Source organism: Misgurnus anguillicaudatus, chromosome 6 (assembly GCF_027580225.2).
Source record: "Misgurnus anguillicaudatus chromosome 6, ASM2758022v2, whole genome shotgun sequence".
Taxonomy (NCBI): Eukaryota; Metazoa; Chordata; class Actinopteri; order Cypriniformes; family Cobitidae; genus Misgurnus; species Misgurnus anguillicaudatus.
Genome location: NC_073342.2, coordinates 11,786,559 through 11,812,500, shown reverse-complemented (window position 1 = coordinate 11,812,500; position 25,942 = coordinate 11,786,559). Strand labels below are relative to the sequence as shown.

The window sequence follows — 25,942 nt, the reverse complement described above, 5'->3', positions numbered from 1 at the left end:
ATTGCATAGCAACTCGTACAAAGCACTGAAAAACCATTTACTCTATTGTAATGACAACACAAACACACTATGGCAATGTTTATGACAAATGCAGACAACCCGACATTGTCAAATAACTGTTTTATAAGACCAGCTTTTCTGCCATTATTCAAGCATTTTAGTCTACATAACAAGTAAATAAAGTAAGTAGTTGAATATATCAAAATTTAAATCTTTAAATGAAGACGATGACATAAATATATATTTATAAAAGACCAGTGCAAAAGGATAAACTCTCTTTTTTGTATGGCCTCCAATGGCCATATTAACCAAGTGCACTCTTATGTGGCATTCACACCAGACGCGGAAGCGAAAATGATTTACATGTTAAGTCAATGCAAAGACGTGAATAGGCATCCTGCGGCAGGGCACGGTACACGCAAATATAGCGGTGCGAAATGGACGGAAGGCGCGCGCGGATGGCGCGTTCCACGTGAATAATCGTTGCCGCGGGAAAAGCGTGAGTTGAAAAATCTGAACTTTGCTGGATATTTGCGCTGCGGTAACCAATAATGGGCTTGCTCTAGTAGTCACGTGATTACAAGAAGTAAGCAAAGTCGCAGAAGCCCCTCCCACGGCGCAAATTTCCATGTGAATGTCTTGAATGAATAGAATTTCACGCACGAATGAAGCGAGTTAACTCAAAACGTTCAAGCGTCCAACTGCGCGCGAAAAGCGCGTTTTTGCCACCTCTTCCGCGGTTGGTGTGAATGCCACATTATAAATAAAGATGCTATTGGTGCCATAGAAGAACTTTATCAGGAACCTTTATTTATAATTGGGCATACACACCAAACGCGAATTCAACGATTTGCACAGGTAGATTAGATAGAAAGTCAATGCAAAGACGCAAATAGACGCAAACTCAATGCAAATGACGTGAATCAGGAGGCGCGAATGCCGCGAAACAACGCGCTAGCTATTCGTCGGCTTCGTGCAAGTTGAAAATATTCAACTCGAGCGAAAAATTTGTTAAATCTCGTGAGTAATCTAAAGCGAGAAACGCGGTGGTTCGCGTTTGGTGTGTACGCCGCATAAGAGTGTAACCTAAGGAGCCACGGCAGGACACTTTAAGACTATTCTGTATACTTAACATAGTCGGTTTGACTGGAAAACCGACAGCAAATGCGACAAAGTAGCTGCTAAACGTCGTCGAGTGACGTTGTGAACCTAAAATCTGAAATAAAATTTAAATGCTATTTTTAAAGTAGTCAGTATGAAGATACTTTGTCATGAAATGTGATTCCATCTACGAAGGAAACGCAATCTATGTCGCATATTTATGGCAGTAAAATCGACTAACAGACTAAATTACGAATGTAAAGGTAAGATGCACACGAAATTTATTTAATGCTATATTCAAAGTAATAGTAGTAGTAAATAAGGGAATGTTTGAGTAAATTCAAGCATTTACCACAAAGAGAGAAACTGCCCGTAAGCCACAGCTGAGGAAGCATTCTTAAACGTAGGAGGCCATAAAAACAACATCTATCTCCTACTAGAACAAACATTCGAGAGTAAGAGTCAAGCTAAAGATGTCTGCAGATGTTTCGGTCATATAACTTAAGTCTACGCATATCTGTAAAACCCTTTGATATGCTATCAGTAACAGCATTAAATATAATAACTAATGTACAGTAGCCAAAAGCAGCAGTAGTATAATAAAACTAACATTTCCTCTCGGTTAAAACTAATATCTCTCGTGAGGTTCATCTGGTTTGCGTTATATTACAGTAGTTTAGTAAAGCCACTTTTATTCAAAATAATTCAGCCCTGAAATTCCCAAAAAACGCTGCACATTGTTTTTAGCCAAGCGATGCAGCTTTGTGCAGCCTTGATAACTAATATAGCAAACTCATGCATTCTGAAACATGACACAAACACTGTCTTCTCCACGTTACAACACAACGAGCGAACAAACATGCTGCATCATAACATGGCTAACGTGTGCCCGAGCCGGATGGACCGGACTCGAGCCTCTGTGGTTTAGATGTGGTTCAAACTGCGGTCTCGTGGTCCTCTCTTTGAATCATCTGGTAGTGCTGCCGGTTTTCCAAATACTCGGCCAGTATGAAGTCCTGAGCTTTCTCCGCGTACACCTTTGGAGATTCACCCTGTAGGTTAAACAAGAGTCATTTTTTGCCACCTTAACTTATACAGTGAAGAGGACATGAGCTGATAAAAAGCAGGGTTGGAAAAGTAACTTTGAATCAAATAAATGTATGGTTTGCACTCTCCTGTCTTATATATAAACACCACAGATCTATTTGCCACAGCTGTTAGAACTGTGGTCATGCAGTGGGCTGGAAGAGATTGATGGTCTCACCCTGTAGGTCTGTCTTCATGAGGGACGCACCTGCATCCACCAGGTAACCGCAGATGGTCCTTTGGCACAACGCAGCTGCCTTGTGCAGGGCAGTTTTCCCTCTGCGTGAAACACACAACTTAGTTACCATTCAACTATAGTCCAATTTTAACTGTCTGTCTGTGTCACATTCTTTAACTAACTGTCTGTCTGTCTGTCTCTTACTTTCTACAGCTGTCTGTCTATCACTTTTTATAGCTGTCTATCTATCTGTCTATTTGTCTGTGTATCTATCTATCTGTCTGTCTGTCTGACTATCTATCTGACTATCTATCTATTTGTCTGTCTGTCTGACTATCTATCTATTTGTCCGTCCGTCCATCCATCCATCCATCCATCCATCTATCTATCTATCTATCTATCTATCTATCTACCATTCCCTCAGTTTCTTTAGCTGTCTGTCTGTCACTTTTGTGTCTTTCACTTTCCATAGCTGTCTGTCTGTCTGTCTATCACTTTCTTTAGCTGTCTGTCTGTCTGTCTATCACTTTCTTTAGCTGTCTGTCTGTGTGTCTGTCTATTTGTCTGTGTATCTATCTGTCTGTCTGTCTGTCTGTCTATCTATCTATCTATCTATCTGTCACTTTCTTTAGCTTTCGGTCTGTCGGTCTGTCTGTCTGTCTATCTATCTATCTATCTATCTATCACTTTTGTATTTTTCACTTTCTATAGCTGTCTGTCTGCTGTCTATCAGTTTCTTTAGCTGTCTATCTATCAATCTATCAATCTATCTCTCTATCTATCTATCTATCTATCTATCTATCTCTCTATCTGTCTGTCTGTCTGTCACTTTCTATAGCTGTCTATCTATCTATCTATCTATCTATCTATCTATCTATCTATCTATCTATCTATCTATCTATCTATCTATCTATCTATCTATCTATCTATCTATCTATCTATCTATCTATCTATCTATCTATCTATCTATCACTTTTGTGTCTGTCATTTTCTATAGCTGTCTGTCTGTCTGTCTATCACTTTCTATAGCTGTCTATATATCTATCTGTCTGTCTTTCACTTTCTATAGCTGTCTGTCTGTCACTTTCTATAGATGTCTATCTGTCTGTTATTTAGCTGTCTATCTGTCTGTTATTTAGCTGTCTATCTGTCTGTTATTTAGCTGTCTGTCTATCTATCTATCTATCTGTCTGTCTGTCTGTCTGTCTGTCTGTCACTTTCTTAAGCCTTTAGCTGTCTGTCTGTCACTTTCTATAGCTGTCTATATGTCTGTTCCCTAATCTATCTATCTGTCTGTCTGTCTGTCACTTTCTATAGCTGTCTATCTATCTATCTATCTATCTATCTATCTATCTATCTATCTATCTATCTATCTATCTATCTATCTATCTATCTATCTATCTATCTATCTATCTATCTATCTATATGTGTGTCTGTCTACCCCTCACTTTCTTTAGCTGTCTGTCTGTCTGTCTGTCTGTCACTTTCTATAGCTGTCTGTCTGTCTATCACTTTCTTTAGCTGTCTATCTATCTATCTATCTGTCTGTCTATCACTTTCTTTAGCTGTCTGTCACTTTCTTTAGCTGTCTGTGTGTCTATTTGTCTGTCTGTCTGTCTGTCTGTCTGTCTGTCTGTCTATCTATCTATCTATCTATCTATCTATCTATCTATCTATCTATCTATCTATCCATCACTTTTGTGTCTGTCACTTTCTATAGCTGTCTGTCTGTCTATCACTTTCTTTAACTGTCTATCTGTCTATCACTTGCTATAACTGTCTGTCCATCTATATCTGTCTGTCTATCCCTGTAAAATCGATGTATTGCTTTCGTATCTCTCTGTCTGTATGCCTTTATTTATCTTTGTTGGTTTATGCAGTTTTTGGCAAGATTAAAATATTTACACATACTTGAGTTTACTTAACAAACACTTTTGCTAGTGTGTTGAATTTGCCCATTAAACTACCATGTAAAATCACAGTCCTGAAGCAAAACCATTACGGACTGTACGAAATATGTCAAAACGTATTTCCAGCAATACTTACGTTCCTTTTTCCATCACATCCAGGATACAAGAAGGAGCTATTAATCAAAAACAGTGAAAGAGAATTTATTGATGAAGTGCACAATGGAAGTTAAAACTCAAATTCAGCATTAAGGGTAAACGATCTACCGTTCTCAATGATGTACTTCACCATCTCTTTATTGCCGGTGTCGACTGCATAATGGAGAAGAGTGCAGCCGAACTGGTCCTGAACCAGAAGATTGGCACCTCCTTCGTGAATCTTGACCAGCTGAAAAACAACAGCAAGCAGAGAAACATGAGATCTGGCAGTGTAAAGCCCTATCAAGAGTATTATTTTTAAACTTAAATACCTTAGCAAAGTTGTCAGACTTTACAGTCTCAAAGAGCAAATTTATAATTTCTGAAAAACACACAAGAAAATGTTTCTCGTGTTAAACACAGCAAGGGTCCTGAAAGTATCAAGAAAAATAAATGTATGTACCTTCATTATTGTCATTCCAAACCTCTATCCTGTGAATCCATAAAACAAAATTCAATCAACTCAATATTCAAGCTATGCAACTACATCAGTTTGGCTTGCAACCCTTCACCAGGGATGAAATAATGCAACATTTACATGCAGCATATACTGTATTTACAGTACCTTTGAACAGCTACTGAATCCCCTTCTGGTGTTTTTAAGCGATTCGCATTAATAATTTTTGCTCCCCTCCTTTAAGATGAAAGATTTGAAAAACAAACACAAGCTTAGAAGCTCAGATATCCATTTGAACTGATATCTTCTGCCTTACGGTACCAAAAAAGTACTGTGTTTTTGTACATGCACAATGGTAATACCATGGTATTCTCTGAAGTTCCTTTAAGTACCAGTACCAAAGGTTCAGCTCAACAAAAAACAATTTTTTAATGTATTTTTGATTGTATGTGGTAGTCTTTCAATACCACTACTAAGTATATATATATACAAATGCCATGGTATTACCATCTGATACCATGGTATCGCCACAGTACCCTTTTGTGAAGGCTGGTCCAGAAAAGCACCACAAAGCCACAAATAAGCAAATGGAAGTATGGGATGGATAACTGTATATGTGCCATATACCATAAGGAGAATATGATGCTCATCATGTCTCCATGGAAACAAGCTATGTACATGCAGATTCACCCAGGTTGTACCTGCACAGGCCTTGCTTCGTGTCAGTCCCCGTGTCGCTCTGCATGCGTGGGTCGCTATCTGACAGCATGCAGGTCGACTCGCATTCGGTCTGGCCTTCAGCGTTAGGCTGATGAACCCTGTGAGAGCATTATGGGATGGACAGATGACCTAGTGTTAATGTGTTTACAGTCATGAGCATTCACTTGCATGGAGGGGGGCTGGGTATCATGTACAATAACAGAACAACAGCTACAATGTGGTCTGCCAGATGGGATGTGTTTTTCTAAGCGATGCTGTGCGATGGGCGAGGGGGAGGGTGGGTGTATACGCACGTAGATGAGTGTTTAATAGCAGGGGGCTGGATGAGGGGCCGTCCTGTTTGGCAGGGTCAATATGTTTGTCACTGTAGTCTTTATTTGACACATGCTCTAAAAATGTCTATGTAACTCTCTTTTTCAGACAAACACATTAAAACACTTTTCTTTAGGGAACAGAGCTTTTAATAAATAAATACATCTTTAGTTTTCGTATTTTCATACAAGCCTCTATGTGCGTCTGACATGTTTTCTTGTAAATTAGCTTTTTCTTTATCAGACTTTTATGTCTGGGTTTAGTAATTTCACTTTAATGGCAATGAAAAGGTTTTTTATTGGTATTAAATAAATTTGACTGTATTACGCTGCAAAACCCTCTAAGTACCGTATTGTCCATAATATAAGACAAAATTTTTTCATAGAAAAATGCTTTTCAATAACGAATGTTGTGCTATATTCAAGCTCTAGACGATTACATGTCAATCATACCGCACACCCGCAAAAATTAGGTAGGTGGCGCCAAATAGAGGTAAACAGGTACTACAGAACTGAAGCAACCTGATAAACTACAGTCGTTTATAGTAAGGCACACTTCTACTTTTAATAAAATATTATTAGGCTACATGTTTTTTTTACAATGATATGGACAGCCTAGGCTAATTTTTATTAAATCTATATGGACTGCAGGTTATATGGTACTGTATGCCATATGAAACTTATTGAAGGATGTGGGGAACCAAAATGGTCCCCTTTGAAAAAGTAGTTTTAAATTAAAGGGACACTCCTCTTTTTTGAAAATATGCTAATTTTCCAGCTCCCCTAGAGTTAAACATTTGATTTTTACCGTTTTGGAATCCATTCAGCCAATCTCCGGGTCCGGCGCCAGCACCCCCAGCACAGCTCAGCATAATCCATTGAATCCGACCAGACCACCAGCACCGCGCCAAAAAATAACCAAAGAGCTTCAACATTTGTCCTATTTAAAACTTGACTCTTCCGTAGAAGCACTGTGCACCTGCTATTGAAAGTTACGAAGGGGACTACTTTCGGGCGCTGCGTAATATCATTGCGCCTCCTGCAGCCATGTTACGGCAGCAAAGTCCTTGATTATTACGCTAGAATGAGAGTATAGTTCCTAGTCATATCTGCCTAGAAAATCACAACTTTAAATTTTCCGTCAGGCTTAGTACACAATGTAACTTCTTAAGAGTCAAGTTTCAAATAGGAAAAATATCGAAACTCTTTGGTTATTTTTTAGCGCGATGCTAATGGTCCAATCAGATTCAATGGAACGTGCCAAGCCATGCCAAAAATAGCACCGCCAGACCCGGAGATCGCCCGAATGGATTCCAAAACGGCAAAAATCAAATGCCCAACTCTAGGGGAGCTGGAAAATGCGGGCACCATGTTGGAGACCACTGCTTTAGAGGATGTTTTCAGGCATTTTGTGCCCACAGGCAAGGCAAACCCACGCACAAACAGTACTCTAGTAGTGTAAAATGGGCCATCAAAGTAAAAAGCAACATTGAACTGCACCCTGAGGCTGTGCAAAAGTTGCTTGATCCCCATAACAGCATCAGTTGACGGACCTTAAACACCTTTCCACTGTTATCTTAAATGACTTTTATCTACCTGCACAGTGGAGGAGGCTCAGAGGAACAGGCCGGAAAAGCAAATAGGTCTGCGTCGTCGAAACACTCCCCCCCAGTTTCCATCTCCCCCGGCATTCTGGGCGATGTGCCCACCGTCTCCTTGGTGACCAGCTCCGGGTCCAAGATATAAAGCTCATCCTGGGAGATTTCTGTCACGTAGTTTAGATGCTCCTGGAGAGAGACGCAACATTTTTGAGTGAAATGGCATGAAGTGACGTGTAAAAACTTCAAAGCATTGCAAATGATAAAAGTTGACGGTTACCTGGCCGCGGTCTATTCTGTAGAAACGATCTGCAGTTGTCGCTGTGCATAAATCAAAAATAAAAATCAGTGACAAAAATGGCTTAACTCGGTTCAAACAGGTTTGCGGGTCTCCCAGATTGCTTTGCTGGTTTTAGAGGCTACTGGTTAGGATGGGAGACCATAGCGTTAATCAGTTTTTGTACACGTTCTGCAAACAATGTGATACTGTTTTGCTAATAGTTTAAAACGCTGTGCTTACAGTCCAGGAAGCACCATTTTGGTGAAAGTTTTGGCATGTGTGGTGTGTCTGTATTAACACCATCCCCCTCCTATAAGAGAGCGAGAGAGAGAGAGTAAATAAAGGCTCTTGTCCAATGCAAGCTGTCTATGCAAGTTGGTCACCGTGTGTTTTTACAGGCCATATTTCAACAGGAACTCATTGTGCAGTGGGTATCACATGTACAATACTACATGTTTGTCATTGGTTGTTCTTATGTTACTGCCAATAGCAAAACTCTTTACAAATACATCAAAATTATGTCTAATATCATTTTAAACAAACTTTATACAAGCTGAAAGCACCTCTTGTAACTTTTCGATATGTTGCCGACATGTCTCCAGATCGCTGCTCCCAGGAACCGTAATTACTCCCATAGGAATAGCTGGAAAAATGAATGAGAGTAAACAACAAGGTACAGACCAGAAAAGTGGTAGATTTTAATAAGAAGGAGGACAAGAGATACTCACAGGCCTCTTTGAGCTTCTCCTTATCGTAATGCAGAGCGTCATAATCACACATGCTGATCCGATTCACCTGGATCTTAAGGTTCTCCGTGATGGGAAGTTGACTACATCCAGGAAAAAACTGTCAGTTTTTCTCAAAATTTCAATGAATTATATTTTGAAACGTTTGGAGAATTATTCAGTAAATTGATCAGTGAATGGATGAGTGGATGGGTGTGGTTTTAAAGTTGAAAAATGGATCAATGGATGCATGACCAAAGAGATGACTACTTACTCGTTTAACTGTTGAATAGAGATTCTTCTCTTGGTCTTCTGAAGCATGTTGGACCGGTTCCTGAGGGTGATACGTATGACGGATGGAGCCAGTTTACAGGGCTCTCCATCCACCTGCACAGGAATGGGCTTGAAGGTGGTCAAGAGCACCTCGTGACACTGATGAAGTCTCTCACCATGACCTCCAACCTGCAGGGTCGCCTACAGAAAGACAGACCAACATCTGTAATTTGACTGACATTGTTTTTTAGTACAATAAAGTAAATGCTTTAATCATTGAAAAAAAACTTTGCTTGAAGATGCTATAGGTTGGTAAAACTTACCAAAGAGGTCATCGTGAATCCGATGACCTCTATAAGTCCGTCGTCGTGTCTCTGAGGTCCAAAATCCTGATGTTCGCTCGGGTTTCCCCAAGGCATGGTACCCGCGCAATATCTACAGCGGTTGATACAAAGATCAGTCAAAATAATCTTAGTTTAATGAACATCGAAGTAGACTCCCAAGTCTAGATTTTATTTTATCCCAAAATAAACACAATTTGGGATGGGGAATTGCTTTTTAAATGAGATTTTCAGCCTGTGATTCCCAATGTGGTTTGATAACCTTTATCTGTGGTATGACTTTAGATGCCTTAAGAATATAAATGGTCAGACTGGTGTGGCCACTACAGATTTTGTTTATTTTTAATTATATATTTAACTTCTAGTAAGTTTTCATTAAAGTACAAGAAGATGAAGATTATCTGGAATAGCAAATATCTGTACATCAATATAGTTGCATCAATAAATAAACAGTTAAAAAAAATGGTGACCCTTTACAATAAGGTTGTATTTGTTAACATTAGTAGATCATTAGTTAACATGAACTAACAATGAACAATATAGTTTTACAGCATTTATTAATCTTTGTTCATGCCAATTCAGTACAAAGTTTACATTCGTTTATTGTGCATTAACTCTAAGCCTGATTTTATCCTGAATTTCAATGACTAAAAAGCTAAATTTTGATGACCTATGTCTAAGATGCAGTGGGCCTGATAATGTGGTGTACAAAAAAATGTAGCTTAAATGCGTGAAATAAATAAACAATGCCAAAACTGTTTAGATTGTAGTCTCACTTGAAATCACTGAAGGCTTGGACCCGGAAACGGTATTCCTTACATCACAACTTAACAAGTGGATTACATTTTGCTAAATGAAAACTAAAATTTAAAGCTACAACAAAATCCCTGATATTCCATGACAAAAAATATATAAAATTCCTTGTCTTTCAATGTCTATAACAGACATTTTAAAAATCCATAATATTTCAGAAATCCCATGACCCGTGGAAACCCTGACTTTTATTTTAAAAATGTATTAGTAAATGCTGAAATTAACATGAACAAAGAATAAATAAATCCTGTAGAAGTATTGTTCATTGTTAGTTCATGTTTCCTAATGCATTAAAAACATAAACAAACATCATATTTGTGAATTGTTACTGGACAAAACATTTGTTTAGCACAGTTTAGTTTCAAGTACCTGGGAATATTGAGGAAAAGAAGACACTGTAGTTTCAAATCTTGCACTTTACTGGTCAGGTCATCGCCATCACACTGCCAAAGCCACCAACACACATATGACAAAGAAAGAGTATAAGGAGACTAAAAGAGTATAATGAGGGAACATGTACTGATAAAAATGTATACCTTGTACACTGCAAAAAATAATTTTCTTACTTAGTATTTTGTCCTGTTTTCAGCACAAATGAAGAGTTTTGTTGCAAAACGAGATAACCACCGTATTTTTAATTGTTCAGAAATCTCGTTTTTTGGTTGTGCATTCCAATTAATTTCAATTTAACTGCAGTTGGTTTGTTTTGATTTAAACCTTCATTACTTAACAAATACAGCTCAGTAGCACCATAAAACAAAATAATAACATGATAACATAATATTAAACATGTTTTGACAAAAATGTAAAAAAATTGATTTATCTCGTTTTGCAACGAAACTCTTCAAATATCTAAAAATTCTTAAAGGAGCATTTCACCGGTAGAAACATTAATCTTTATTGAAAGGGCGTCATATTTGTAGTCAAAATGTAACATACATTTCGAATTTGGTGCCTATATGACCGAGAAAAGGGGTGTTTGTAGTCTCACCCCATCTACAAAAATATTGGACTTCCTGCTTTCAATGATGCAATATGATGATTTTTACATCATTGAAAGAAGGAAGTGCAGCACTGAAATCTGTATTTCTCCTGTCTCAGACCTGTCACAACCATTCAAAAACATGACTGGGGTTCTAACTATACAAAGCTTTATGCAAATGGGTGAAGTGTCGCTTTAAACCAAGATGCATTTTCTTGATGAGCAAAATGATTTAAGAAAAATATTTGCAAAAATATCTGCCAATGGGATGAAAAAAAATCTTGAATTAAGTGTTTAAGAAAAAAGTAAACTTATTTCAAGATTTTTTTTCTCACCCCATTGGCAGATATTTTGCTTGTTTTAGGCTGCAGCAGGCGAAGTGATATTACACACTGACCGAAAATAGTCCCCTTGGTGACTTTCAATAGGGGACTATTTTCGGTCAGTGCGTAATATCACTTCGCCTGCGGCCTGCTGCCGCCATGTTACATCAGCAAAGTCCAGTTTTAGCTATGCTAAAAGTGCTAGCGCCGGAGATCAGCTGAATGGATTCCAAAACGGTTAAAATCAAAGGTTTAACTCTAGGGGAGCTCAAAAATTAGCATATTTTCAAAAAAGTGGAATGTCCCTTTTAAGCACACATTCACTTAAATTGCATTTTTTTTTTAACTAGACTTATTTTCTTAGTTAATTTTGCTCATCACGAAAATAAATTTTTGATATAGGAATCTTTAGATTTTTGTACTGAAAACAAGACAAAAATACTAAGTAAGAAAGTCATTTTTCTCCAGTTTAATGCACTGTAGTTGCTTTGTATAGAAGTGTAATGTATATGTAAATGTGTAAGTTTTTGTATTTCATTTATCTATTTTGTATTTTATCTCAGCCTTTCTGTGGCTGAGGTTTGTTTAAACTTATTGGGGTTTAGATTAAGTCATGACTAAGTCTTAGTTATATTAGGACATTTAAGTAGTTGTTATGTCAGTAGTCAGTGCAGTATTTTGTCAGTGCAAGGTGTTTTTGAATTAAGGCAGCTTAAACATGCATTTTAGTCTGGGAAACCATGCACCCCATTGGCGCTGGATAATTTTGTCACTTCATTGAGCTAAATCAAATACTTTGGTTCACATTATGTAACTGTAAATGTATATAAATACAAACACAATTTTCACTGACCACCACTCGGATGTGTTTGGAAAGATCTTTGGAGCTTCTCATCAGAAAGTCTGAGAACGCCGTCTGTAGAGGAACACAAACATTTCACATTACACACCAGACAATGTGTCAAAAAATAAAACGGTCAAGATCGTAATGGACAGACACACACTTACTCCAGCGTAAAACATTTTATTGCGAAGGCGACTGTTGAACTTTTCTGGTTTGGCCTCTGAGGAAACAAAAACAAATTTAATAAGAAAATAAAGCCACAGTTTTTATATGAGATCTTAAATATAATGACAGAGAGGTGGCACACCTCGAGATTCATGAAACTCCAGCGTCACGTGTGCATCGAACCCAAGGCTGAAGTAATTGTTAAAGACGTCGATGGGAAGCTGAAATCGGATGTTGAGACACAAGAAAAGCTTTTACAGACTTCTTAAATTTATAGAAAAGATGAAAGCATAGTTTGGATGGTATTTATGTAAGTCTAGCGCCCTCTACTGACTTTATCTGTCTGTTGTTCATCCTTGTCCTCATCGTTGGCCTCCGGGTTTGGCTCCACGCTCAGGTTCCATCGGTCCAGTTGGACGATGTTGCCCTCTTCCACATGAGACAGGATCTTGGTCACCGGCTCATCAGTGTATGCCTAAAGTTCAGTGAACAAGAAGAAACTTCAAACAACCGCTATACAAACATGTCAGTATAAGCAGCTGGGTGTCATTAGCAAAGTTATTCGCTTTTAAAACACAAATCCACAGGAGCTGGCTGAATTCCTTTGAAATTGAGACCAAAAGTGATCTCAGGATATAAAACAAAATCTGTGGTTTTGTTGAAATGTCAAAGACTTTGTACGACAAAAAATAAATTGGGTGAAAAACACTTTTCCCAGTGGAACCGTAAACAAGAAATTTTAGGGAGATATGGAAATCTTGAATCTGAGCAATTGGAGACAGATTCTCAGTTGGTGCTGAAATGCACTCTGTGGATTAGCAAACCCGAGGACTGAGACCGCAGTGCAATTATAACGGTATGAAGGTTTATGCCCCGCCCCAGTTGAGAGTTCGGGCCAGATCGTTTCCCGTCCCGAGAGGCAGCACGGCCACTGCAGGCTGAGGTTTTAACTGGAGCTCATCCAGTACAGAAAGGATCCAGCCGACCTGTCCAAATAGAGCACAATAAACACATCACGACGTGACACATCACACAAACCAGAGTCAGCATCAAATCAATCCGGGTCCAATGCGAGGGGTAACAATACTGATGACAGCAAAACCACTGGTGTGTTTCAGTGACTTCCAGGACCTCTGATAGGATTTGATAAGTTTCAGCTTTGAAGCTCTATCAGAGGTTCACTGCAAAAAATTTCTTTCTTACTTAGTATTTTTGTCTTGTTTTCAGTACAAATATTTAAAAGTTCTTAAATTAAGATGTATTTTCTTGATGAGCATAATGAACTAGGAAAATAAGTGTAGTTTTTAGACAAAAAATATAAAATTTAAGCGAATTTGTGCTTAAAACAAGCAAAAAATCTGCCAATGAAATAAGAACAAATATCTTGAATAAAAAAAAATCTTATTCCATTGGCAGATTTTTTTGTGCTTATTTTAAGCACCAATTTACTTAAATTGTATATTTTTGTCTAAAAACTAGACTTATTTTCCTAGGTCATTTTGCTCATCAAGAAAATACATCTTAATTTAAGAATTTGTAGAAGGGGACATGGAGAAAAAATGTAATAAAGTTTAGTTTCGCGTGCACACGTGAAACTATCGCGTTTAGTTTCCCGTGCACACGTGAAACTATCGTGCGTACGTGAAACTATCGTGGGCATGTGAAACTAAATTTTTAAAAAAATTCTGCACATGAAGGTTTCCGTGAGCACATGAAACTAAACGTTAGATTTTTTTACTCCAATGTCACCTCTGGGGCTCGGTAGTATGCAAGACAAAAATACTAACAAAGTAATTTTTGCAGTGTTGACCCAAGATATTTTTTAAAAAGCACCTAAACTTGCTTTAAATGTTGAAAATCTATGAGTCTGACACCCTATATGCATTTGTTGCACATGTCATCTTGCACAATTTATCAAACTTAAAAACATAAAATCATCCTTCTAATTCTAAGCATAAAAAGACTTAATTAACAGGAAAAGGTAGAACATATTAGCAACACGTCTTATAAATTAGCCTGTATGCTGTACTATATAAATTATTAAAAACAATAAGCCTGTATACTGTATTATATAAGTACTATAGTTGTAATTGAGTAAAACTACACTGCAAAAAAAGATTTTTAAGAAAACATTTTCTCAGTATTTTTGTCTTGTTTTCAGCAAAAACATCTAAAAATTCTTAAATTAAGATGCTTTTTCTTTACGAGCAAAACGACCCAAGAAAATAAGTCTAGTTTTTAGACCAAAAATACAAAATCGAAGTGATTCTGTGCACAAAACAAGCAAAAAAATCTGCCAATGGGGTAGGCAAAAAATCTTGAACATTTTTCTTAAAAACTACATTTAAGAAAAATTTGCTTACCCCATTGGCAGATTTTTTTGCTTGTTTAATGCACAAAATTACTTTTAGATATTTTTACTGAAAACAAGACAAAAATACTAAGAATTTTTTTCTTGAAAATCATTTTTTGCAGTGTAGGAATGAATAAAAACATGTTATTCGCTTCGTGTCAGTGCATTCTGTCATTCTGCCCAAAATGAAAGAGATTTCGGTAAATATCGCCCAGCCCTAGTTTAATAAAAAAAGGCAATAGATGTCATGTTGGAACCAAAAAGTAGTCTAACCAAAAAATGTGTAAAGAAGATGATGTTAAAAATTACAATGGGGTTATTTTACTCCACCTGCATGGTGGAAAATTTTGTATAGGCCTACTAAGCCCAGTAAACTGCACTTGACATATAACCAGGGGCGCCGTTAGGGGGGGTTCAGAGTATGCCAGGCATATGGGCCCATAAGTCCGCTAGGGGGCCCCACCGTCATCACTTTTCCGGTTTTTTTTATTGTACACGTTTAATTATTACCACTGTAGTAAAATGTAAAGTAAATTAATATAAAACTTCTGTGAATGACTTTGTGTTAAGTAAAAGTGAGACACTTTAAAAAAACAACAGCGTGCAAGCATGACGATGCAATTACATATTTGGCGGTTCTGGTGGTTTTTAATTAGATTGTGCGGGTATGGATATGGGTGAGTAGGCAACATTTTGGTTTGGGATCAGTTTGGTGGGTTTGCTATGCAAAGTTACCACGAATAGTCGTCAGCCCTACAGTTGGACATTTCAAGGTAAGATCTCACATGCCACTTAAAAGGGTTCATGCTGATCCCAAACTGTATGTTTCATGAAAAATGAAAATATTTGTGTTAATACAATATTAGCATAGCGACTGCTGACAACTATTGCATTTTTAAGACGGACAATAACTTAATAGGCGTAGTTAAAAATAGTATTTTCTAAATAAACATGAAATAGGAGAATTGTCTAAGCCATAATTGAGTTAAATTTTAAATGACTAAGAGCTGGTTTTAATGTGACAGCGCATCATTTTTTAAAGTGAAAGTGATTCATTTTTATTCAGGTTTGCAACTGAGGTTTTGCCCAAAATAGTAAGTGCAGCTATTATAAACGCTATATCAGATTGTTTTTAACATATCCTAATAGAGAATGTCTGTTTTATATTTATGTTTGAGTATTGTTGTATTTAAATATTGTTGTAATGTTGTTAATGTTTTGTTTTAATTTAATTCGATTATTAAGACTCTAATTTTAAATGCCATTGGGCGTTGTAATGGATTGAAGGCTAATAGGACGATACAAATGGGGTTATAAGGCATAATTTTCGAGTTTAAATTAAGTTTTGTTTGCTTCAAATGTTTGCTTCAAATGAATTTCGTTTAATATAATTTGTCTCTTAATTTTAATCAATGTTTTGTTGATAAGTGTTGTGAATATTAAAGAAAAAAAGAACATTAAAAAGAACACCGTGCATTACGTAACAAATATAAACTACTGCAATATACTACGAAATGCCAAAACATGCAATATTATCTTTAATCGCTTTTCAAAAAACAGCCTTCAGTGCACATAAATTAAATTTGCATGCCCATAAGCAGCACATTTGATTGCGGCATGCTTTTGACTTTTAAAAATCAACGTCAGGGGTGTTCGTGTTCACGTCAAACTTTAGCCGATTGTGCTTTTTGCAAGTTCTTTGTCACAGGCGAAGGGCGTGCGCGTGCGAAGCGCATACTCTTAAAGATCAACGTAATATTAATTTTAATTTCGCCGGCCACGCTTTTTTGTCATGAGCGGAGGACGGAATACCACACATAGCCTACATACACAGAACAGCAACATAAAGATAATTTAAGTTATTTTGTGTTTTTCTGACGAGTACAGTCAGTTCGTAAGAACGTTTTAAATGGACTATAAGATCATCAATATGAACTCTGAAGAATGAACATAATTGTACACATTTAGCTTCTAAAACCGCGCAGAAAACTCGACTGCCGCGAATTTCAAAGCACCTTCCATAGATTTCCATAAATTCAGAAATGCCTCTCCATTCATTATTCTTCTTTTAGTGATCTATTTAAAATCACGTGAATGTTTTCTGCCTTTCCAGATTAAAATGGTATTCGTTTTTCGAATAAATCTTTTTTTTGCTTCATGCATTTATTTTTTGTTGCAAATGCGACCTGTAAAATTAAATAAACGCACTCAACTGAGTAATTTTATATAGCTACACATTATGGTATAAAAATCAAACATTCATCTAAAGGAAGGGGCCCAAAATTCTGTCTTGCATACCCCCCTTGAAACTGTTCATTGCGCCCCTGCATATAACAGCAATATTTACATAAAATAATCTATTTATATAGTCATATTCCTGTCTCTTGTGTTACATTTAAAACATGTATTGCAACGAACCGTTCCATCTCCTCCACAAACCAGGATACGCAGATTGGGCACTTTGCTGTACATTTCTAACCTTAAAACACAAAAAGAGGAAAAAACACCATAAACCAAAGCACTTTGTGAACATAGAGGAAAGTAAGTATGACATGTCAAGTCTTACCCATCTTTGGGGCCGCCCTGAGTGAGGTCAAACACCTGCCGAGGGTTCAGGTACCACATGAAAGAGCGCATAATTTTGGTTCCCTTAATGAAGAAAAGAAAAGCTGTTATAAAGTTGATGCTGTGTAGCTCTCATCCATCAGGACACCTGACGCGAGTCACTGACCTGGTTTCCTCCACTTTTTGGATTGACGAACACCAGCAGAGGTTTGGCAAGCTGGGAAGGGATCGGTTTCACGACAAAGTGTTTCCATTTGCCGTCCTGCTGAATTCGGATACCTCGTCATTGTTTACATAAACACCAGAGTAGTTATGAAAGATGGTACAGGAGGGTTGTAGTTACCTCTGTGGGTTTTTTGCAGGTCTTGCTTTTTAAAGATGTCTTCTTTTTTCTCTTACTGTTTTTTAATGATGTCTGTGTATACAGAACGACAGGAAGGTTTATAGACATGCGTGCAGACATTGCAGTGTTTATACTCGAGCTCAGGAATGCAGTTAACAGCACATCAAGCAGTAAAACGTTTTTCAAACAACTATGTAACTTTGTACTTTTGGCCGAGTATAAAATATACCAGATTTATCTTGGTCACAGACCAATAAATGAAACAAACTCAGTATTTTAAAATGTACACTGCACCATTACACAAAAAAATTAAGTAAAGGACAAATATGTAAACTAGGTTGTACAGTTTGGACACACTTGACTGAATTGATGTTCCTCGCTGTGGTTAAAAATAATTTTAAGTAAACAAAACAAAGAAAACAAGTGCTTAGGTGAAGTTGGTTGAGACGCTATGTATTTGTAATCTAAGCAACGGGTGCTTACTTCAATGAAGTTTAAAGTTTAAAGACTTAATTTTTTAACATTGTTAGTTCAATACAAAATTCCATTACATATTTAATTGACTTTGTTGTTATTGTAAAAATGTGATAAACAATATAAATAAACTGGTAGGTGTGTCAGGGAGCGTGCGATTTGGGCTGCGTCCAAAAGCTTAAGGCATCAAGGCACGTCCCAATCCAATGTAAGGTTTACTTCCTGTCTCCTGAGATACCTCCATTATCTATTCCACAATTCTATGCATGTGTGTGCACGGGGAATGTGATTGGTCGATCTAGGAAGAGTTCAAAAGAAAAAGGCTACGTTTACACGGAAATGATTTGAAAAGAAAACGCAAAAGTGGCGTTGCATTATTACTTTTAATACCGTGTTTATACAAGCGTTTTGAGGGGGAAATCTGCGTGCATATGGTGACGCAAAAGTGTGTGATATTTGATGTAGTATGCACTCCAGGCGGCTAGGTGGCAATGTGAAGCACTGACAACCAACAACACCAAGTCTGCGTACAACCCTCATCCTTGTTCTCCCAGGTCTCGTCCAAAGCCGTCTGGTTTGCCTCCGACGAATTGGTGCATAAACAATTTGAAAGAGGTAATTAATGCGCCTTCTCTGATCAGAAATACTAGCTTCGTACAACTTGCTTATTTATCAGAGCTGCTATGGCAACTTGAAGGTCCGACATATGGAAATAATCTGACATGTTTGTTGTTATTTTCATGAACTGGCGTATGCCTGTGACGTGAATGCGTACGCGACGAGAGCCACCGTGAGCAGACTTTTGCGTTTTTACCCTTTAGATGGGAACACGAGGGTAGATCGTTTTTAAGATTTCCACTCAGGAGGGTGGTTTCTCTTTTTTGCGTTCTTAAGCCCCAAAAACGACGTCACCATGTAAACGAAAGGCACATCCGATAAAATATTTTTAGTTTTCACCCTCGAGCGTTCTCGTGTAAACAGGCACTTAAAATGGCGCCAAGAAAGCAGATAGAGCACAATTTTATTTGTGTAAATAAAGTTATATTTTCAATTTTTACACCTTTTAATTGCATTTCTAGAGAGAAATTAGTATTGCAGTTTTCAAATATGGGATTAGTTATCACAAAGGAGCTCTCTGCAAGCACCTAAGCACTTGTCCGATTGCATTTCCCGGAGCTGCCTTTGTGCCGCCAATAAGGCAGCGAGGCAACAAGTCAGCTGCCTAAGCTTTCGGATGCGTACCTGATGTCTGCGGACTCTGACGATCCAGGTCGGAGGAACGATCACGGCCGCGTGAGCTCCGAGGGGACACGGCTCTTCGATTTTCGACAGCAAGAAGCAGTTCACCTTGTTGTGGTACTGTAAGATGATCAGAAAGTGCTTTATAAACATTTGTATTAACAATAAAGGTTTTTTTTGACGCACTCAATTTTTTTTACCCATTTCTGTATAGCTTAGCGGTAGAGCATTGTGATATCAGCGCAAAAAACATTTTGGGTTGAAACCCAATAAACAAACAATAATGACAGCAAGCAAGTCGAATTGGATAAAGAGTCTGCCTAATGCATAAATGTCATGTAATGTTAATGTAAAGTATAAGTAAGTACGTTTTATATTACAGTTTTTACAGACGCTATGACACATTTCTCAATCCTAAGGTCACTTTTGCAAAACTCTTCACACAGTGAGCACAACAGAAGTCTATGTGGGCTAAACTGAGGATCAATTATCATTGCTTTTCTACAGTAATAAACTACATAAAATATTGACGAATTCTGCATCATGTCTGATTCATTCCAGTAACATATATTGCAGTGAGTTATAACAGAGATGCATCCTTGTTTTACACAAGAAAACATTGTATAATGCTACATGTTGTTAGTGTTTTTTGTGGGTGACAAAGTGTGTTTGTCGGCTGTCAACCTTTGCTAGTGTTCTGGAAAAATAAGTTGAAAATAAGTTGATTTGTTGTAGTGCATTTTGAATGTGAAATGAACTGCTTTGCCAAGCTGAAAGTTGGTTATGAGAACTGTGTGAAGAGTTTTGCAAAAGTTACCCAAGTATTGAGAAATGTGTCCTAGCGTCTGTAAAAAACTGTAATTATCATGCAAACTTACTGCTTGCTTGCACCATGAGCAGCTGATGGCCACAATATCTTTACTTTGGAAAGAGAATTTCTGATGGAAACCCTGAGGAGAGAGGACATTATAAATAAATTTCAATCATTACAAATTTCACATTTTTATAAATGTTATAGACCGATGGAAACCCTTTCCACAGTGTCGACATTTTCCATCTTGTCGTCTTCTGTGGACCCAGTGATGCTTCATGTTTGGTGCCTGAAACAAAAAACGACTTCATTTGGTGATGCTGGTGATGCAAAATAACACACACACACAAACTTTACCGATGCTATTTTACCTCTCTGACGTTTCTCATTCCTGCATCTCGAAATGATGGCTTACACCTAAAGTTAATCTGTGTACAAAAAAAATATATTTTTTAGTTTGCACATAAGACACGTAAAACATCAACTTAATGTGAGTTTAACATCATAAATTTCTAACCTTCTCCAGCTGATCCATGCAATCGGTATGAACTGCTATTTTACAAGCTGCACATTTGTGTCGAGGAAGAGACTTTTGCTGAAAAACAAACAAATGAAACAAACATGTAATGTGCCTGCTGTATTTAAACAGTAGGGGGAGCTCTCAGGCAGGATTCTAATAAATGGATAAAGCTATAAGACACTGGCTTGTCTGAAATGCATTGATGTTCAAGGATGTTGTTGATATTGTTGTATAGTATATCTACATATCTACCATTGACTTTGCAAAGCAGTAGGTCTCCCCAACGTAACAGAAATCTCCAGCTGGACTGGTCTCAAACCACACGTGTTGGCCATACTGGGCATCTTCCTGTAGACGACAATTCACCAGTCAAGAGTTACAAGAGAATAACAGGAAATTACTGTAGGGTGACCATACGTGCCATTCTTCCCGGACGCGTCCTGGCCAGGATTTCGGTGCGTCTTCCGAAAGTCGTATTTGTTGACCGCATACGCCATTAAGTTAAAAACAGATATGCAATTGTAGTTTTTTCTTACCTTAAAATGTAATGGTTGCTTTTCTGTAATAATAATAATAATCCTCTATGGCGGTCGACAAATATGATTTCCGGAAGATGCACCCGAAACCCTGGCCAGGACGCGTCCGGCAAGAATGGCAAGTATGGTCACCTTAAATTACTGTAACTGGGAATTTACACAAAACTGACAATTAAAGGGACAGATCACCCAAAAATGAAAAATCTTTCATTTACTCAAGGAAGATATTTTGAGCGATGTTTGTTTTTTAGCACCCTTGACTTTCATAGTATTTTTTCCTACTATAGGAGTGCTCCCTGCTTGATTATAAATATCTTCATTCAATACAGGTTTGTAACAAGTAAATAATAACAAAATTGTCATTTTTGGATGAACTATACAGTATATGTGAATGACAGATGGGTATGAACTCACGGTCCAATCGACGGTGCTGCAGATCTCTTTCTGGGGTTCACTTTTGGCAGGTAAAGAGCTACTAGACTGGGCAGGGTTTTGTTGTACGCCCGTTTTGGCGATGGCTTTCCTAAAAAACACAATCACAAAAACATTAAACAGACTAAGCTGTGCTCATTATAATACGTAATTAAAGCGTAATTTTTTTCGAATCAAATATCACGTATAAATAAAAAGAAGTTTGAGGAGTATCATAAAGGCAGAGTCTAGGTTTGTACAACAGGTGTAAAATAATAATTAGTTTTGAATTATCATTTGTTTCCAGATATTTACCCAGAAGGCATTGAGGGCATATTTTGAATGTGTGAGTTTTATGCCCATATCAATCAATAATACTATTTTCACCAGCCACCCACACTGAGCAATAAAAAGCATGGCTTACAGATCTCTGGGCTTTTCTGCCTGACATCTGTTTTGCATATTCTAAAAAAAAAACATCTCTTTCAAACAAAAACTGGAGATTTTCATGATATACTTCACAATCTGTCAGATGCAGAACATGAAATCTTGCAAAACAAAAGAAACAATCAAACCAAACCTAACCGCACTGTAAAACAACTCCTTGTTGCACTTAAATTTTAAGTTAAATCAACTTGAATTTACAATTAATTTCAACTTCTTGACTAGTAAGAAATTGCTTTAAATAATAAAAAAAATTCTCACTAGTCAAGAAAGTTGACTAAACTTAAAAATTAAAGTGCAACAAGGTATTTTATTGTACAGTGTAATACAATATTTTACATTCCCTTCATTTGAATGCAAATCTACAATAAATCAGAGTAGATTTACATGTTACAGTACAACAACAAAGAGTGGAGAATACAGATGTTGCCTCAACTTGTACACGTTGCCACAACAAATAAACAAAACCAAACACGAGCAACACGTTTGTAAAGGCAGAGATCGTCAGGTAGCTCCGGGCGGGGCGTTTCCAAGGTTTTTGTAAACCTTTTGTAATGAAAAACGTGCTCCCTCTGACCTTTGTGTCCTAATCCCTACCGAGCAAATCAGTGAAGCTTAGCAACCTGTTGATGGGAAGCCCACCGGGCGTTCAGTAGCAACGATGAGTCACGTTACCCCGCTACGATAGCAGCTGCGCTAATGAGCCAGCGCCATGGAGCTCGTATCCACGGGATGGAGAATGAGAAGGTCAATGTGGTAAAAAAGTGTTACAACTCCCTGATCTCTACATTTTTGCTCACATGACAAATGACTATGGATATTGACTTCAATGAAATGACACAAATATGCAAATATACTGCAAGTTATAATATCAAAAATGCATGCAAGTAGGAACATGTTTGGTTCGGTACATACTACCAACCTAATAGCACTTATTAGGTAAGAAAAGTTAAACCAGATGCAGTCCACTTTATACTTTTTGATAGGACAGAGGCAGAACTTTTTTGTTTATTATAAAAATATCAATTATACACTGTAAAAAATTCTGTAGAAATTGCACCTGGGTTGCCGGTAACTTACCGTAGATTTAAATTTATGTTTTTTACTGGCAACATTTTGTTCAAAGTTAAATGAACATTAAACATTTGCAAGTCTTTGTCTTTACAGAGTAAAACTAAAAAAACAGCATCAAGCAAAACATTCTGGGAAACAAAATCTAAAGCAAAAAACAGAAAAAGGTTGATGATGATTTCTGGTTCCCAGAATGCTTTGCATGAGGCTGTTATTGTATAGTTTTATTCTGTAAAGACAAAGACCCGCCAATATTCAAAATGTATTCAACTTTGAACAAACTCCCGCCAGAAAACAACACAAATGTAAATCCGCGGCAAATTACCGGCAACCCAGCCGCAATAACATTGTAACTTCTACCGAACTCCTTTCACAGTGTATGGTGCCGTACTCAAACGATTTCCATCCAATCTGGCAACACGAAATTAGTGACTAATAGTGACTATTAAAGGGATAGTTCACCCAAAAATAAAAATTCTGTCATCATTCACTCACTTTCATGTTGTTACAAACATGTATAAATTTCCTTGTTCTGATGAACACGATTGAAGATATTTCGAGAAATGTTTGTAACCAAACCGTTTGTGGACCCCATTTACTTCCATAGTATTCTTTTTTCCTACTATGGAAGTCAATGGGGTCCACAAATGGTTTGGTTACAAACATTTCTCAAAATATCTTCATTCGTGTTTATCAGAACAAAGAAATCGACGCGGGCCTGCAACAACATGAGAATGAGTAAATGGTGACAGAACCTTCACTCCCGGGCGAACCATCTCTTCAAAAATGAAAGTTTTACGTACGACAGGAATCCGCTCCAAGACTCCAGCCTGGGGTCGTAATAAGCCTCGAGAAGAGGATTGAGAGCCCCCTGACCCCTGTAGCAGGTGGAGCTTCTTCGGTTTGGTAGCGGCAGGCCTCTCCCCGGCCAAGGGCTTCCTGCTTTCGAGATGGTGGATACCCGTCTGCGGCGCCTCCTCTGGCTGCTGCGGCAGTAGCGGCCATGCGGGGCCGTCTCCGCGTGCCCGTAATGTGACGAATTCCTCCGAAGGCAGCGTGGAACTCGGATCAGGGGGTGGGCCTGGACCCGCTCTGCCACTGCAGCCAGAGGAAGGCAGTCCTGCTGGCACAAGATGCCGGACTCTTTGATCTCCAAATCCGATATGTCGGCCTCCTCTGGGAGCTCTTCGAACGGGTCTGTGCGCCGGCTGTCGTCCGAGTCTTCGCTGGAGTCTTGGCTATCACTATCCCCCTCCGAGAGCACGTCTGTGTGGCTTCTGAACTTTGGGGTGCTTCCCTTGAGCTCCACCTGTCCTGGCAGTGCAGTACGGGCATCCTCATCCTCTTCTTCCTCTTCGGTCATCTGGATCAGGCTGGCCAGCAGCATGGATGGACCAAGGAGGTGAGTGTCAATGTTGCGGAGTTTGCCTACCTTCTTTCGGCGTACGGCGAAGCGTGGATTGGCCTTCGGCGTGGTGGTGCTGGATCTCCGCCTGCCATTCGTCTTTAGTGACGGTGCAATTTGAGGTAACGACTGAAGCTGGACGCTCGAGCGGCGGCGATGGGACAGCGCGGTCGACGGAAGCCCTACGCTGGAGCGGCGCCGAGCACGGCTGGTTGGCACCGCAATGCTCGGCCTTCTGTGGCGACAGGGTTCGGGTCCATCGTGTACCACCTCTCCGACATCTTTCCTCTTGAAATGACGTCGGAAAAAAGTGTCCATGTTGGCTTTTTTAAATTTTCCGCTGAGGCTGTTGGTTGAAAATGTTGCCTGTCAGTATGATTCACACATTTCAGATCAACGACTTCAATGAAATCGAATCCTGTAAAAACTCAATATGATAGCGATGATCACATATCTAGATCATTCACGCATTTCTATAAAACAGAGGAACAACACTCTTTACAACCCTTCTGAAAAGACTAGTTTAAACCAATATAATCATTTTGCTGGTCTATCCTAGTTTATGCAACCGTAGCTAAAGCTGTGCACACCAGAATCCAAAACACAACATATATACATTTTCAACAGGAAGGCATGAGTATGCTTACAAACCACTCGCTTTCTGAATTTTCCAGGCGTTTACACTACGCAAATTTGCCTTCCAAATCATGTTAGTACTGCTAACGTCAGATGTCTACTAGAGTGCACAGTGAACACATGAACACACACCCAATGACATGCAGGGCACTCAAGGAAATGAAGCTTTGCTCGGCTCACGGTTGTCCTGATAATCACACAGGGATGACTGGGACAGATTATAAAGGCTTTCTGACCCTTTACCAGTGCCTGCCTGTACTAATTATAGAAACGTAACTAGTCCCGATCTCATTTAGAGACAGCCATGACCTAGACAAAATTCGCAGTAAGGAATGATACTTGTTGCTTTTCACAGTGAACAGAATTACAGTAAAAACTATTTTAGCGCAAAATGACTAGATGTTTTTTTGGTGTTCACAAACCCATAAAAATACGAAAACATTCAAAAAGGTTTTTTGCTCGTTTTTTAATTCATAATAACAAATAAGATTTTAATGATATCTTGACCATTGAACTACAAAATGTCCCCGCTTTCATTTTAAAATCTGGTGCCTTACCGCAAAATAAATAACTGTTTAACACCGACAAACTTTTCTTGTCTCTATGGAAAGAATCGTTCTTGTTCACTGGTCAGGTTAGGAAGAATTATTACAGTCTGGGTCATTACTAGTAATATGTAATAAAATGGGTAATTTAGTACTAAACCACTTAAACCAATAGCCTGTGTTAAATTAGCTCCTAATAAACCTTTTAAGATCCCATGATATTGTGTTTGCTCTGGTTATCTAAAGATCAACGCTTCTGTGTGTTTACTCAACCACAGACTTAATTAAACAGCAAAGTTAAAAAGTCTTTAAATCTGCAGCTAGCAACAAGTACCCAACATTTATAA

General features: G+C 38.2%; 1 protein-coding gene across 1 annotated transcript in view; it reads right to left on the bottom strand.

Moving 5' to 3' along the window:
• dgkzb (diacylglycerol kinase, zeta b) overlaps positions 1-25,942 on the bottom strand; it is a 26,174-nt gene extending 232 nt beyond the window's left edge. The window contains exons 1-33 of the mRNA XM_073868510.1: positions 23,813-25,942; positions 21,498-21,606; positions 20,800-20,895; positions 20,545-20,622; positions 20,399-20,455; positions 20,250-20,316; positions 20,095-20,168; positions 19,220-19,336; positions 17,504-17,575; positions 17,327-17,422; positions 17,162-17,244; positions 17,014-17,074; positions 13,115-13,228; positions 12,577-12,717; positions 12,385-12,463; positions 12,242-12,297; positions 12,087-12,149; positions 10,298-10,371; positions 9,098-9,209; positions 8,776-8,975; positions 8,505-8,605; positions 8,340-8,419; positions 8,017-8,086; positions 7,777-7,817; positions 7,495-7,685; positions 5,569-5,685; positions 5,036-5,104; positions 4,874-4,902; positions 4,743-4,792; positions 4,540-4,660; positions 4,412-4,448; positions 2,373-2,466; positions 1-2,159 (exon numbers count right to left, since the gene is read on the bottom strand). The exon at positions 1-2,159 is cut by the window's left edge and continues 232 nt beyond it. Of these exons, the coding sequence (XP_073724611.1) occupies positions 2,037-2,159; positions 2,373-2,466; positions 4,412-4,448; positions 4,540-4,660; positions 4,743-4,792; positions 4,874-4,902; positions 5,036-5,104; positions 5,569-5,685; positions 7,495-7,685; positions 7,777-7,817; positions 8,017-8,086; positions 8,340-8,419; positions 8,505-8,605; positions 8,776-8,975; positions 9,098-9,209; positions 10,298-10,371; positions 12,087-12,149; positions 12,242-12,297; positions 12,385-12,463; positions 12,577-12,717; positions 13,115-13,228; positions 17,014-17,074; positions 17,162-17,244; positions 17,327-17,422; positions 17,504-17,575; positions 19,220-19,336; positions 20,095-20,168; positions 20,250-20,316; positions 20,399-20,455; positions 20,545-20,622; positions 20,800-20,895; positions 21,498-21,606; positions 23,813-24,732 (3,792 nt within the window). The 5' untranslated portion in view covers positions 24,733-25,942 and the 3' untranslated portion in view covers positions 1-2,036. The remainder of the gene's footprint in view (positions 2,160-2,372; positions 2,467-4,411; positions 4,449-4,539; positions 4,661-4,742; positions 4,793-4,873; positions 4,903-5,035; positions 5,105-5,568; positions 5,686-7,494; positions 7,686-7,776; positions 7,818-8,016; positions 8,087-8,339; positions 8,420-8,504; positions 8,606-8,775; positions 8,976-9,097; positions 9,210-10,297; positions 10,372-12,086; positions 12,150-12,241; positions 12,298-12,384; positions 12,464-12,576; positions 12,718-13,114; positions 13,229-17,013; positions 17,075-17,161; positions 17,245-17,326; positions 17,423-17,503; positions 17,576-19,219; positions 19,337-20,094; positions 20,169-20,249; positions 20,317-20,398; positions 20,456-20,544; positions 20,623-20,799; positions 20,896-21,497; positions 21,607-23,812) is intronic.